Raw genomic sequence first — 15,217 nt, forward strand, 5'->3', positions numbered from 1 at the left:
TCATCAACTTGGTTAGGAACTCATCCCGGACCATGGCTAAGCGTTGCGACCTGCCGTATCACCTTTCACAGGTCTGATAACAGACCTCCTACCCCCATCCCACGACGTGTACGGTGCCGATTCTAGCTGACCTGTCAACATACTGGATTCTTCCAGACTGAGAGCTCCCTGCAGGCAGGCCAGTTCTTATACAGAGTGCTCAATAAACAGATGGGAACAAATAAGATGATGGCTGTTCATTTTAAAATACCAACCACAGCAGTTTTATAAATGAAGTATTTTCATAGTGTTCTGAAATATATATTGTAACTCCAAAGTGCTCCTGTCTTCTAACAACCAGATAGATGCTACTTAGAAACAGCAATATCCATTTGGCCAACCCCCAAGAGCCATCCCCCCATTTCCCCTCCATTTCTAAAACATCACCAAACAAAGTGCAGCACTCTGAGATTATGGTATGTCTGCCCATTTAACTAGAAAAAATGAAACTCTAATTCCAACTCTGCCATCGCTTGTCTAAGGTTGAATTCTACATCTGCCTGTTACCCTGCAGGATTCAAGAAGAAGCAATCTGCGCTTGGAGTGCTGGCAGGATTGTAACTTGCAGAGAGGCACCCTCAAGCTGTTTAGTTTGCTTGTTACACAGTGATACTTTCATAATGCATCCTCCAGGGGTGGTCCTGTGAGGGGTCAAGGGGAGGCCAGGCAGGCAATGCTCTCCCCACCACCATATTCACACGAAGCAGCCTCATCTGTCTGTATTTTCTAAATGTTTCCAGGAAAGACTTTATATGAAGGAAGGTCTGTGGCTAAAAATAAAGCTTGAAAACCACTGTTCGCTCTAGGTGCAGAGGGAAGCAAGTCCCATTTATTGAGCTCTTATTACGTGCTGGGTAATTTTAAAACATCGTAACATAATTCCATTTAACTTTCACCACATCTTTATGAGTTAGACAGTAGTTAACCCATTTTACAGAAGAGCATACTGAGGTTCAAAGAGAAATCTCGTAACCAGCAAGAGTCAGCCATGACATTATTCCAAAGCCACATTGTTTTATGTGCCTCCACCTCTAAACATCCTTATCGCTTCTCAGTCTACTCTTTCCACGTCCCCTCCCCTCTCCCCCTTACAGTTTAAGCCTGCTTTCAGTCATTTACACTCACAATTAATTAACTCATTACCATTTGGTGTGAATGACTCTTTGCCAATCTACTTCCGTACAATATTCATTCATTAAAGAATCACTGATTGAGCATCTATTAGATGTCTGGTACTGGGCCAGGTCCCAGAGACACAGACTATCAAGGCATTGCCTCTATCAAGTTCTCACAGACTAGCGGGGAGAAATATGGAAAACAATGAATAGGAATATTAAAAGTGGTACCGTAGATGGCTGTACTGGGAACAGCACGGGGATAGAGGCCCTGGAGAGGGAAAGAAGGACAGCTACTGTCTTCCTTACTATTGATATTTGGTGATTTCTGTGGTTGGCAAGCTTTCTGGTCACAGTACCTCCAGCGCCTCGGGGGCAAGGGGCTCAGACACCAAAATGTACCCGAGACTGTTTCCTCCTCACTCCTTAGTACAGAGTCCGTTTCCAGGAGGTAAGATCAACTGAAACTCATCAGATTTCATTTCATTGTCCCTGACCTGAAATACATTTATACATTAAAAAAACTGACTCTTAAAAGCAATTCTATCCCTTGCCTCCCTCTTAGATGTTCCTGTCCCGGGCTTAGTCAAAGAAAGATATTGTTCTACTGCAATTTCTTATTCACCCCAAACCCTCTTGTGTTTCCAGCTGAAACAGAATGTAAACAGTACTCCTACCCTGCTCTTTCTTTCTAATCCAGTAATAACCCAACTACTGCTTCTCTAATGATACTGAGTAGACAGGTTAATATACAAGCATTAAGGTAAAATCCCTGCTCTCATCCTTACTGATGACCTCAGATCAGTCTTTCTTTCCAAGTTTCTATTCTTCTTGAGCAATTCAACTTTGTTTCTTCTAAAATTCTTGCCTTCCAGAATCTACACAGTGAAAACAATTGTTATGGTAATAAGCCGCTGATTACAGCAAGACACACCACAGAGCAAAAATCAGCTATATGTGAACACACACATAAGTGCTACTGAAAAGTAAAGTGAATAAAATGTGAGTAGCATAAATACATAACCAAATGTTGTCAAAATATACAAATTATCCCCGCTCTGGAAATTTATTTGAAGGAAGTAATTCAAAGGAAGAAAAAAGTATATAAACGCTTTCCTGTAAAGTATGTGATAGCAGAAAATTGAGACGGTGATAGAGGCATGGCTGAGTAAATTACAGGCTATTAAAAATGATCATTATGAACTCTGAGTAACAGCATGAAAATGTTATGGATATGTTTTTAAATTAAAAATAACAATTGCATATGTAATATGATTACAAATCTGTAGAAAAATTATGTTTGCTTAAGGACAGTGGAATCACGGGTAATGTTTTTAAATGTTGTTGGAGGTTACAGTATTGTCTTTACGATAAAAAAAGGTTCAGAGGAAAACATGAGTCGTCAGCCTGACAACTGTCATTCTGTAAGAAAGTCCCCTTTACGGCAACAATGACGGGCAGTTAAACGTGAGCACTGATGCCACGTTCCCTCCTCTTATCCCGGTTTTACTTATTTGTTTGTTATTTTTTTGGGTTTTTTTGCGGTACGCGGGCCTCTCACTGTTGCGGCCTCTCCCGTGGCGGAGCACAGGCTCCGGACGCGCAGGCTCAGCGGCCATGGCTCACGGGCCCAGCCGCTCCGCGGCATGTGGGATCTTCCCGGACCAGGGCACGAACCCGTGTCCCCCGCATCGGCAAGCGGACTCTCAACCACTGCGCCACCAGGGAAGCCCTGGTTTACTTATTAACGTTGATCTTTCCAGGCATTAAAATGAATCTAATCAACACAGACAGACTTTACATGGTTGCCAACTGGTCATCAGTAAAACCTGAAAGGGACCCAGACATGGGATTTGAGTGTGCAGTATAGTCAGGGCAGGGGGAGGGGTGGCAGGACAGGAGGGCTCTTTGCTAACTAGGTCCACAGTCAGTTTCCTAATGTCTAAATATAAGGCATTTGTGCTCTTGGCTTCTCAGTGTAGACAGATGTTAGAGGAATTGAAAATTTCTTGTTTAAATTAAGAAAGCACCCAAGGTCCTGCAGCCCCTCCTAATTCTTGCCTAACGCCCAGTCTCTGCATGTTTGCTGTCTACACAGCTTAAGCCACAGGACAACCCCACAGATATAGTCCTGCCTCTGTCTCCACCACCATCCCTGGGCTGAAGTGGAAAGGTTTTGTTTTGTTTACATATATATTTTTTGTTTATTGTAGTAAAATACACATAACATAAAATTAACCATTTGGAAGTGTGCAATTCTGAGGCATCAAGTACATTCACACTGTTGTATAACCATCGCCACCAGCCATCTCCAGAAATTTTCATCGTCCCCAACTAGACTCCAGGCCCATTAAACAATAACACCCTATCCCCCTCCGCCAGACCCCGGCAGCTACCGTTCATCCTCCCTTCTGTCTCTATGACTTTAACTGTTCTAGGAACCTCATGGAAGTGGAATCATACAGTGTTTGTCCTTTTGTGTGTGGCTTATTGCACTGAGCATATAGTCCTCAAAGTTCATGCATGTCGTAGTGTGTGTCAGAATTTCCTTTCTTTTTAAGGCTGAATAATATTCCGTTGTATACACGTACCATGAGATGAGTTTTAAGGAGCTACAGCCCACCTCTCTTGGGACTACTATTATTACTGACCCAGCCCTGATCCCAAGCTCAATTCTGAACAATGGGCTCTTCCATCTCATTGTCGGGCCCCAGACGGACTCCTCCTTCAATTCTACTCCTCCTCCAGTGGTTCTTTATTTGGGAACCTGCTTAGAGTTCATCTTTCTTCCCAGAATCTGGAAGATTCATCCCTTCTACCCCAGGACAGTGGCTGGAGACCGTTACCTGTCACTCACTGCTTGTGCAGAGTTCCTACATTAGGCTGTGTGCAGCCCACCAGGGCACCAGTAGCTCGCCCCGGATCCAAGACGGCAGCTACCTGCCTACCCTGCCTGAGTTTGACAACACCTCTGTCTCCTCAGCCTAACCCATGGATCCTTCTCTCTGCTCCGGTATCAGGGAAGGTGTTGATCCAACAGATGCACCTTCCCAGCATGTCTACAGCAAGGCCAGTCTCCTGTCCTCAATGCAACTTTCTTCCTTTCTATTGCCTAGCCCCAGATACCTCTCTGCAACTTCCCTGACCCTGTCTAAACTCTAGAACTTTAGACTCAAGGCACAGAGTCTAGGAAGCACGGGTCCAGCCACACTTACAGCCAGAGCGAGTTCCTCCCTTGAGTGATGACACCAGTGAACTTGGTCAGACGTCTGGCATCCACTTCAATCCACTGATGGAGGTCGTTCCTTCCCGCACACCACGCCCCGTCGTAAAAATCATTTTCATTAATACCTGCCTGAAAAGAAAGAGAGGGGTGCTCTTCACTACTACATATAAAATAGATAACTAATAAGTACCTACTGTATAGCACAGGAGACTATGCTCAATATCTTGTAATAATCTACAAGGGAAAAGAATCTGAAGAACAATATACATATATACATGTATACGTGTGTGTGTGTGTGTGTGTGTGTGTGTGTGTGTGTATCTGAATAGCTTTGCTGTACACCTGAAACTAACACAACACTGTAAATCAACTATACGTCAATTAAAAAAGAAAAAAAAAAGAGAGGGGTGTTCTTCAAAAAGACCCAGAATAGAAGAAAATTAAGACAGAATTTTTTATGAGATTTTGAGGAAGGGGGTTGGGAGGAATAGAAGAGAATGAGGAATTGGAAAAAAAAAATAGTCATTGTGCCCTGAACTCCTTATTCTAAATCATAAAAAGGAGTTGCTTATTATTAACAAGCTGGAAATATTTCAATATGATAAGTCCTCCTGTTGCCCAGTGTAAAAGATGAAATTTAATGAGTTCTATTACTCATTCGTCCAACAGACACAGACCGTCTCCTACATACCAGCCTACACATGCCAGGTGCTGGGGGTACAAAGGTGAATCATCCCCTCCTAGAATCTCAGGATCCAGGCAGGAAGAAAGACATGAAAATAGATGAATTAGAACATAATAGGGAATGTGTTATTTCAGGAATAGGAGCAAACTGCTATGGGAACACTCAAGCCTAGCACAGCTAACTTGGTCTGGGGGAGACCACGGACAGGTGGTCTGACTTGCCCCAAGTCAGAGATGATATTTGAACTTGGAGTTGAAGGTTAAGTTTATCTAGTGAAAATTTATTTATTAGCATTTAAGTCATTTGATGTGTCTGAGTGTCAGCTACTACTACTACCAAAGATTCCCTTGATCTGAATTTACAAGGTACGTGACGTTTCTGTTCTGGAATTTTCCCTGTATTATTACCATGTGAAGAGACAATGCCCTGACCTAAAAAAAAAAAAAAAAAAAAGACAAGTGAGCCAGGTGAACCTTTCTAATTTACTAAGATCTTCTCTGCATGAATCCCATTTTCCTATGGTTATTTCACAAGTGCATAATCAGATGAAAAAAAGTCTGAGTGACAGTCAACAGATAAGAATGATAAGCCAGTCTATCTTCCCTACCTCTGAGTACTCTGCAGCTCAAATCCTTACTTGTAATGGCCAACACTGACGGGAAGCTCAGAGCTCAGCTATAGCAGAGGAACAGCTTGGCTAAGGGTCCCATTAGCGGAGCCCATCCATCACTGCACCAGCTAACATAAGCCTTTATCAGGACCAACACCGCACACGCATTCCCAGTCCATTCCTGAAACAATCTTGAAACAGCTTTGAGAGAATGTCAGAATACTAACATATCATGGTCTTCTAAAAGCACTACCATCTCAAATGAAGGTGAATTAAAAAACTGTTAGTCTACATTCTCCAGAGACCCAAGCTCTCAGTGAGCCAGCACCTCCGTGTCTGATGGTACACAGGGTGTCTGCAACAAGGACCTAGAGGTGCTGCAAGGTTCTGCCTTCTAGAGCCATCAAAGAAAAGCTAAATTTTGCAAGTGTGTGTTGATGGTCCCACCTGTGCTTCAGTGCATTTTGTTAAAGTGATGACAACTCTTAAGTATAAGCCCTCATCTCCCAACATTACCAGTCAACGGGGAGATCACCATCCCAGCCTGAAGGCTATAATTACACAATTGCTCCCTTTCTTCATCTAAGGCACTTACCCCCCAGTGGAGGAGACCTGAAACCCATTAACGACCTACAATATCACAATTCATCTTCTTTCAAGAAACCGTAATACACACTCCGTTTTTGTTGTGGTTCCTCTTTTCTCATAAACTGCCCATGAGACGGGTGCTTAGAATAGCTTAATTTATTAAAATTAACCTTCACCTTGTCTTTGCTATATGCCAAGTAGTGGCCCCAGCAACAGAAATACAAAGGTAGATGACACAGGCCGTCCTGCCTTCCTGGAGCTCAGAACAGGCAGGTGGACTGAAGTCCCCTCACGGTGCTTGTGTCCTGGTCTTGGCATCTCAAAATCACCCACTGCACAGTGTGTTGATTAAGAGCTTGTGCTCTGAAGTCCTATCTGGGTGTGAATCCCAGTTCTGCAACTTTCATACTGCATTAATTCAGGCAATTTGCCTAAATGCTCTTCTGTGCCTCAGTTTCCCCATCTGTTCAAGTGACAGGATGCTGCCTGTGCTTTCAACAGGGCCTGGCACTTAGAAGCATGGGCTCAAAAAGAATTGAACACTCAGTAAATGCTAGGTATCAGTACGCCTAAAACAACGAATATTTGGTAAATCATGGAAATATGGGTGTTTTAAGAATGATTTCACACTGTACAAAATTCCAGGGAATTGCAATACTATTCCAGTTCATTGGTGTCACATTTTCTATAACCTCAAATATCCAGAATAGAGTTATAAAATCTGAAAAAAGAGGAGGCCCACCGTCTAAAGTTCTTAACAGGAGTCCATGTCGCCCCCTCCGGCAACATTTGCAGTCATTTTCGGCTGTCACAACTCGGGGAGGTGTGTGCAACTGGCAACTAACAGATGGAAGCCAGGGATGCTCCTAAACATTCTACAATGCACAGGACAGCAACACCTCACCAAGAGCTGCCCGCCCCAAAATGTCAATCACGCAGAGCTTAAGAATGCCAGCTTATGGGCTAAGCAGACAAGAAAGAGCTGCCCCACAGCCCAGGATGTTCATCCCCACAGGACCATGAAAGCTTGGAGCAGCTGTCCTCGTGTCATTCGGCCAAAGTCTACTGACTGGTACCCGACATTCAATTTACAGTTCCCGTTTCTGCCAGTCTGGATACTTTGCTTCTGCTGCCCATCTCAGTTCTTCCTGAGCACCCCAGACAGCCAATTAAACGTAATAAGGTGTCAGGAGATTGAAGAGCCCTTCCTGAAGCTGACTCTTTGGGAAATGACAGCCACCTCTGCAAAATCAATTATACATTTATAAAGCAAGCATCTGGGAGAATTCAATGAAAGAGGAGGTACCAGCCCCAGAGATGTCACCAAATTACACCAGAATGCCAAAAATGATATCAGTAAAATGTCTGCTACTGTAGGATGTGCTCCACAAAAATGAGGCAGAACACCAAAAAGAGGAAGATATCAGATCCAGAAAAAATGGGTTCTGACATAGGAGGGACTTCTCAGAATGATGGTGAAGAAGTCCCGAGATACTAGTGATGTAAAAGACCCAGAAAGCAACCTATTCAGAATACAGCAGGTCAAAGGGCTCCCAAAAGAATGTCTACAGAAACACAAAACAACAAAGGTCAGACTGAACATCATTGAACAGATCTGACCTTATAGAAAGTTATATTGAAGGTATTTTACAGACCCAGACTATTGCAGCGTGTGGGGAGATGTTTTTAAAAACATGAGCAGTTCCAGGAAAACAAAAAGTTGTCAAGAAATTATATAAAAGAAACGATTTCTTGGCTTAAAACTACAATAATTCTTGGCTCGATAGTAAGCAATATTTATAGTCATAACAATGAAAACCTCAAATGTAAATTTATCCAAAATCTGAGATGCGACTTTATTGGAAAGATTAAAGAGGGGTAAAGGAGTGATTTTAAAAATGAGCTGAAATTCTCATCTTCCGTAATAAGAACTCAAAAGATAAAGTCCCAAATTTATATAAACCAATACATATCAATACGTGCATATCATTTAGAAATTAAGATTTAAATGTCCAAAGAAACAATTTAAAAGAGTTGGAAGTAGTTGCCCCATTCACAGCATTCGGGGCAGTCAGGGGGTGGGGTGGAATGTGGAATGCCTCAACAGGAACTACTGTTTTGTTTTTGTTTTTTACAACTTTACTAGGAATAACTGACAGATACAATTGTATACATTTAAAGTGTACAACATGATGATTTGATATGCATATACATTATGGAATGATTACCAAGATCAAGATAATTAATGCAGCCATCACCTCTGGTGTTAACTCACTTTTTTGTCTGTGGGGTGAGAATGCTTAAGATTTAACTCTCAATAACTTTCAATATTATACAATACTGTATTACTAACTATAATCACCACGCTATATGTTAGATCCTTTGAACTTATTTTTCTTATAACTGAAAATTTATACCCTTTAACCTACATCTCCCCATTTCCCCTCCTGCTCAGCCCGTGGCAACCACCATTCTATTGTTTATTTGTTATAATCCTTTAATGTTTTGATTTCTTTAACTACTTGCTCATAAAACTGATTAAAATAAATTTTAATTTTAATGAGGAAAGGAAAGGAGATGCACAGATATAAATAGTAACTGATATACAACCTACTTTTTTTTTTTTTTTTTTTTTTGCAGTACGCGGGCCTCTCACTGCTGTGGCCTCTCCCGTTGTGGAGCACAGGCTCCGGACACGCAGGTTCAGCGGCCATGGCTCACGGGCCCAGCCACTCCGCGTCACGTGGGATCTTCCCAGACCGGGGCACGAACCCGCGTCCCCTGAATCGGCAGGTGGACTCTCAACCACTGCACCACCAGGGAAGCCCTACAACCTACTTTTAAAATTATTCTTGACTAGGCACTCTGATCTGAAGTGCCAATGAAACTAGACGAAGCACAAAGAAAAGAAAAAAAAAAAAGCAAGCTGCAAACCCTCTGAAAAAAGTGCCTCTGCACCTCTAGCTTGTGCGGAGGTTGGTGTCTTCAGTGGAGTCTCCTATTGCAGGGGGACCTTCAAGATGGCGGAGAAGTAAGACGTAGAGATCACCTTCCTCTCTACAAATACATCAAAAATACATCTACATGTGAACAACTCCTACAGAACACCTACTGAACGCTGGCAGAAGGCCTCAGACTTCCCAAAAGGCAAGAAAATCCCCACTTACCTGCTGTGTGGCTGACAGGGTCTTGGTGCTCTCGCCTGGTGTCAAACCTGAGCCTCCGAGGTGGGAGAGCCGAGTTCAGGACATTAAACCACCAGATGCCTCCCGGCCCCACATAATATCAATCGGTGAGAGCTCTCCCAGAGATCTCCATCTCAAAGCTAAGACCCAGCTCTACCCAACGGCCAGCAAGCACCACTGCCAGATGTCCCATGCCAAACAACTAGCAAGACAGGAACACAGCCCCACCCATAAGCAGAGAGGCTGCCTTAAATCATACTAAGTTCACAGACACCCCAAAACACACCGCCGGACACGGCCCTGCCCACCAGAAAGACAAGATCCAGACCCACCCACCAGAACACAGGCACCAGTCCCCTCCAACAGGAAACCTACACAAGCCACTGAACCAACCTCACCCACTGAGGGCAGACACCAAAAACAAAAGGAACTATGAACCGGCAGCCTGCGAAAAGGAGACTCCAAACAAAGAAAGATACACAAAATGAGAAGACAGAGAATTATGCAGCAGGTGAAGGAGCAAGGTAAAAACCCACCAGACCAAACAAATGAAGAGGAAATAGGCAGTCTACCTGAAAAAGAATTCAGAATATTGACAGTAAAGATGATCCAAAATCTTGGAAACAGAATGGAGAAAATACAAGAAACGTTTAACAAGGACTGAGAAGAACTAAAGAGCAAACAAACAATGATGAACAACAAAATAAATGAAATTAAAAATACTCTAGAAGGAATCAATAGCAGAATAACTGAGGCAGAAGAACGGATAAGTGACTTGGAAGATAAAATAGTGGAAATAACTACCACAGAGCAGAAAAAAGAAAAAAGAATGAAAACAATTGAGGACAGTCACAGAGACCTCTGGGACAACATGAAATGCACCATTTCAGGGGTCCCAGAAAAAGGAGAGAAAAAGAAAGGGTCTGAGAAAATATTTGAAGAGATCATAGTTGAACACTTCCCTAACATGGGAAAGTAAATAATCAATCAAGTCGCGCAAGTGCAGACGGTCCCATACAGGATAAATCCAAGGAGAAACACGCCAAGACCACATTAATCAAACTACCAAAAATTAAATACAAAGGAAAAAGATTAAAAGCAGTGAGGGAAAAGCAACAAATAAAATACAAGGGAATCCCCATAAGGTTAACAGCTGATCTTTCAGCAGAAACTCTGCAAGCCAGAAGAGAGTGCCAGGACATATTTAAAGTGATGAAAGGGAAAAACCTATAACCAAGATTACTCTACCCAGCAAGGATCTCATTCAGATTCGACGGAGAAATTAAAACCTTTACAGACAAGCAAAAGTTAAGAAAATTCAGCACCACCAAACCAGCTTTACAACAAAAGCTAAAGGAACTCCCCTAGGCAGGAAATACAAGAGAAGGAAAAGACATACAAAACAAACCCAAAACAATTAAGAAAATGGTCATAGGAACATACATATCGATAATTACCTTAAATGTAAATGGATTAAATGTTCCAACCAAGACACAGACTGGCTGAATGGATACAAAAACAAGACCCATATGTATGCTGTCTACAAGAGACCCACTTCAGACCTAGGGACACATACAGACTGAAAGTGAGGGGATGGAAAAAGATAGTCCATGCAAATGGAAACAAAAAGAAATCTGGAGTAGCAATTGTCATATCAGACAAAACAGACTTTAAAATAAAGGCTATTACAAGAGACAAAGAAGGACACTACATAATGATCAAGGGATCAATCAAAGAAGAAGATATAACAATTGTAAATATTTATGCACCCAACATAGGAGCACCTCAATACATAAGGCAAATGCTAATAGCCATAAAAGGAGAAATCGACAGTAACACAATCATAGTAGGGGACTTTAACACCCCACTGTCACCAATGGACAGATCATCCAAAATGAAAATAAATAAGGAAACACAAGCTTTAAATGACACATTAGACAACATGGACTTAATTGATATTTATAGGACATTCCATCCAAAAACAACAGAATATATTTTCTTCTCAAGTGCTCATGGAAAATTCTCCAGGATAGACCCTATCTTGGGTCACAAATCAAGCCTTCATAAATTTAAGAAAATTGAAATCGTATCAAGTACCTTTTCAATCACAACACTATAAGAGTACATATCAATTACAGGAAAAAAATGTAGAAAATACAAACACATGGAGGCTAAACAATACTCTACTAAATAACCAAGAGATCACTGAAGAAATGAAAGAGGAAATCAAAAAATACCTAAAAACAAATGTCAATGAAAAAGCGACAACCCAAAACCTATGGGATGCAGCAAAAGCAGTTCTAAGAGGGAAGTTTATAGCAATACAATCCTACCTCAAGAAACAAGAAAAATCCCAAATAAACAACCTAACCTTACACCTAAAGCAATTAGAGAAAGAAGAAGAACAACAAAAAAAATCCTCAAAGTTAGCAGAAGGAAGGAAATCATAAATATCAGATCAGAAATAAATGAAAAAGAATTGAAGGAAACAATAGCAAAGATCAATAAAACTAAAAGGTGGTTCTTTGAGAACATAAGCGAAATTGATAAACCATTAGCCAGATTCATCAAGAGAAAAAGGGAGGAGACTCAAATCAACAGAATTAGAAATGAAAAAGGAGAAGTAACAACTGACACTGAAGAAATACACAGGATCATAAGAGATTACTACAAGCAACTATATGCCAATAAAATGGACAACCTGAAAGAAATGGACAAACTATTAAAAAAGCACAACCTTCCAACACTGGACCAGGAAGAAATAGAAAATATAAGCAGACCAATCACAAGCACTGAAACTGAAACTGTGATTAAAAATCTTCCAACAAACAAAAGCCCAGGACCAGATGACTTCACATGCAAACTTTATCAAACATTTAGAGAAGAGCTAACACCTGTTCTTCTCAAACTCTTCCACAATACAGCAGAGGGAGGAACACTCCCAAACTCATCTATGAGGCCACCATCATCCTGATACCAAAACCAGACAAAGATGTCACACACAAAAAGAAAACTACAGGCCAATATCACTGATGAACATAGATGCAAAAATCCTCAACAAAATACTAGCAAACAAAGCACATTAAAAGGATCATACAACATGATCAAGTGGGGTTTATCCCAGGAATGCAAGGATCCTTCAATATAAACAAATCCATCAACGTGATATACTATATTAACAAATTGAACGAGAAAAATCATATGATCATCTCAATAGGTGGAGAAAAAGCTTTAGACAAAATGCAACACCCATTTATGATAAAATCTCTCCAGAAAGCAGGTATAGAGGGAACCTTCCTCAACATAACAAAGGCCATATATGACAAAACCACAGCCAACATCTTTCCCAATGGTGAAAAACTGAAACCATTTCCTCTAAGATCAGGAACAAGACAAGGATATCCACTCTCACCACTATTATTCAACATAGTTTGGGAAGTTTTAGCCACAGCAATAGGAAAAGAAATGGAAATAAAAGGAATCCAAATATGAAAAGAAGTAAAACTGTCACTGTTTGCAGATGACATGATGCTATACATAGAGAATCCTAAAGATGCTACCAGAAAACTACTAGAGCTAATCAATGAATTTGGTAAAGTAGCAGGATACAAAATTAATACACATAAATCTCTTGCATTCTTATACACTAATGATGAAAAATCTGAAAGAGAAATTAAGGAAACACTCCCATTTACCACTGCAACAAAAAGAATAAAATACCTAGGAATAAACCTACCTAAGGAGACAAAAGACCTGTGTGCAGAAAACTATAAGACACTGATGAAAGAAATTAAAGATGATACAAACAGATGGAGAGATATACTATGTTCTTGGATTGGAAGAATCAACACTGTGAAAATGACTATGCTACCCAAAGCAATCTACAGATTCAAACGCAATCCGTATCAAACTACCACTGGCATTTTTCATAGAACTAGAACAAAATATCTTAAAATTTGTATGGAAACACAAAAGACCCCGAATAGTGAAAGCAATCTTGAGAAAGAAAAAATGGAGCTGGAGGAATCAGGCTCTTGGACTTCAGACTATACTACAAAGCTACAGTAATCAAGACAGTGTGGTACTGGCACAAAAACAGAAATATAGATCAATGGAACAAGGTAGAAAGCTCAGAGATAAACCCACTCACATATGGTCACCTTATCTTTGATAAAGGAGGCAAGAATACACAATTGAGAAAAAACAGCCTCTTTAATAAGTGGTGCTGGGAAAACTGGACAGCTACACGTAAAAGAATGAAATTAGAACACTTCCTAACACCACACACAAAAATAAACTCAAAATGGATTAAAGACCTAAACGGTAAGGCCAGACATCATAAAACTCTTAGAGGAAAACATAGGCAGAACACTCTATGACATAAATCACAGCAAGATCCTTTTTGACCCACCTCCTAGAGAAATGGAAATAAAAACAAAAATAAACAAATGGGACCTAATGAAACTTAAAAGCTTTTGCACAGCAAATGAAACCACAAACAAGATGAAAAGACAACCCTCAGAATGGGAGAAAACATTTGCAAGCAAAGCAACTGACAAAGGATTAATCTCCAAAATATACAAGCAGCTCATGCAGCTCAATATCAGAAAAACAAACAACCCAATCCAAAAATGGGCAGAAGACCTAAACAGACATTTCTCCAAAGAAAATATACAGATTACAACAAACACATGAAAGGATGCTCAGCATCACTAATCATTAGAGAAATGCAAATCAAAACTACAATGAGGTATCACCTCACACCAGTCAGAATGGCCATCATCAAAAAATCTACAAACAATAAATGTTGGAGAGGGTGTGGAGAAAAGGGAACCCTCTTGCACTGTGGGTGGGAATGTAAATTGATACAGCCACTATGGAGAACAGGATGGAGGTTCCTTAAAAAACTAAAAATAGAACTGAACTACCATACGACCCAGCAATCCCACTACTGGGCATATACCCTTTGAAAACCATAATTCAAAAAGAGTTATGTATCACAATGTTCATTGCCACTCTATTTACAATAGCCAGGACATGGAAGCAACCTATGTGTCCATCGACAGATGAATGGATAAAGGAGATGTGGCACATATATACAATGTAATATTACTCAGCCATAAAAAGAAACGAAATTGAGTTATTTGTTGTGAGGTTGATGGACCTAGAGTCTGTCATACAGAGTGAAGTAAATCAGAAAGAGAAAAACAAATACCATATGCTAACACATATATATGGAATCTAAAAAAAAAATGGTCCTGATGAACCTAGGGGCAGGACAGGAATAAAGACCGAGAGGTAGAGAATGGACTTGAGGACATGGGGAGGGGGAAGGATAAGCTGGGACAAAGTAATAGAGTAGCATTGACATGTATACACTACCAAATGTAAAATAGATAGCTAGTGGGAAGCAGCCGCATAGCACAGGGAGATCAGCTCGGTGGTTTGTGACCACCTAGAGGGGTGGGATAGGGAGGGTGGGAGGGAGGGAGACGCAAGAGGGAAGAGATATGGGAACATATGTGTATATATAACTGATTCACTTTGTTATAAAGCAGAAACTAACACACTATTGTAAAGCAATTATACTCCAATAAAGATGTTTAAAAATAAATAAATAAAATAAAATTATTCTTTAATTATCCGGGTGTCTACACAGCACCTACTATGTTCCAGGCGTTACGCAAAATGCTTTGCTTTATGGCACATACAGAAGACTGCGAATCTCAAAGTCACTCTGCTGCTGTGAAATCACTGATCTCCGTTGTA

General features: G+C 40.8%; 1 protein-coding gene across 1 annotated transcript in view; it reads right to left on the reverse strand.

Moving 5' to 3' along the window:
• Positions 1-15,217, reverse strand: part of CPXM2 (carboxypeptidase X, M14 family member 2) — a gene marked incomplete at its 5' end in the record, with an annotated part of 121,409 nt that overhangs the window by 65,703 nt on the left and 40,489 nt on the right. The window contains one exon of the mRNA XM_082674072.1: positions 4,370-4,509. Within this exon, the coding sequence (XP_082530198.1) occupies positions 4,370-4,509 (140 nt within the window). The remainder of the gene's footprint in view (positions 1-4,369; positions 4,510-15,217) is intronic.

The sequence above is a fragment of the Grampus griseus genome, assembly GCF_964374135.1.
Source record: "Grampus griseus genome assembly, chromosome: 16".
Lineage (NCBI taxonomy): Eukaryota > Metazoa > Chordata > Mammalia > Artiodactyla > Delphinidae > Grampus > Grampus griseus.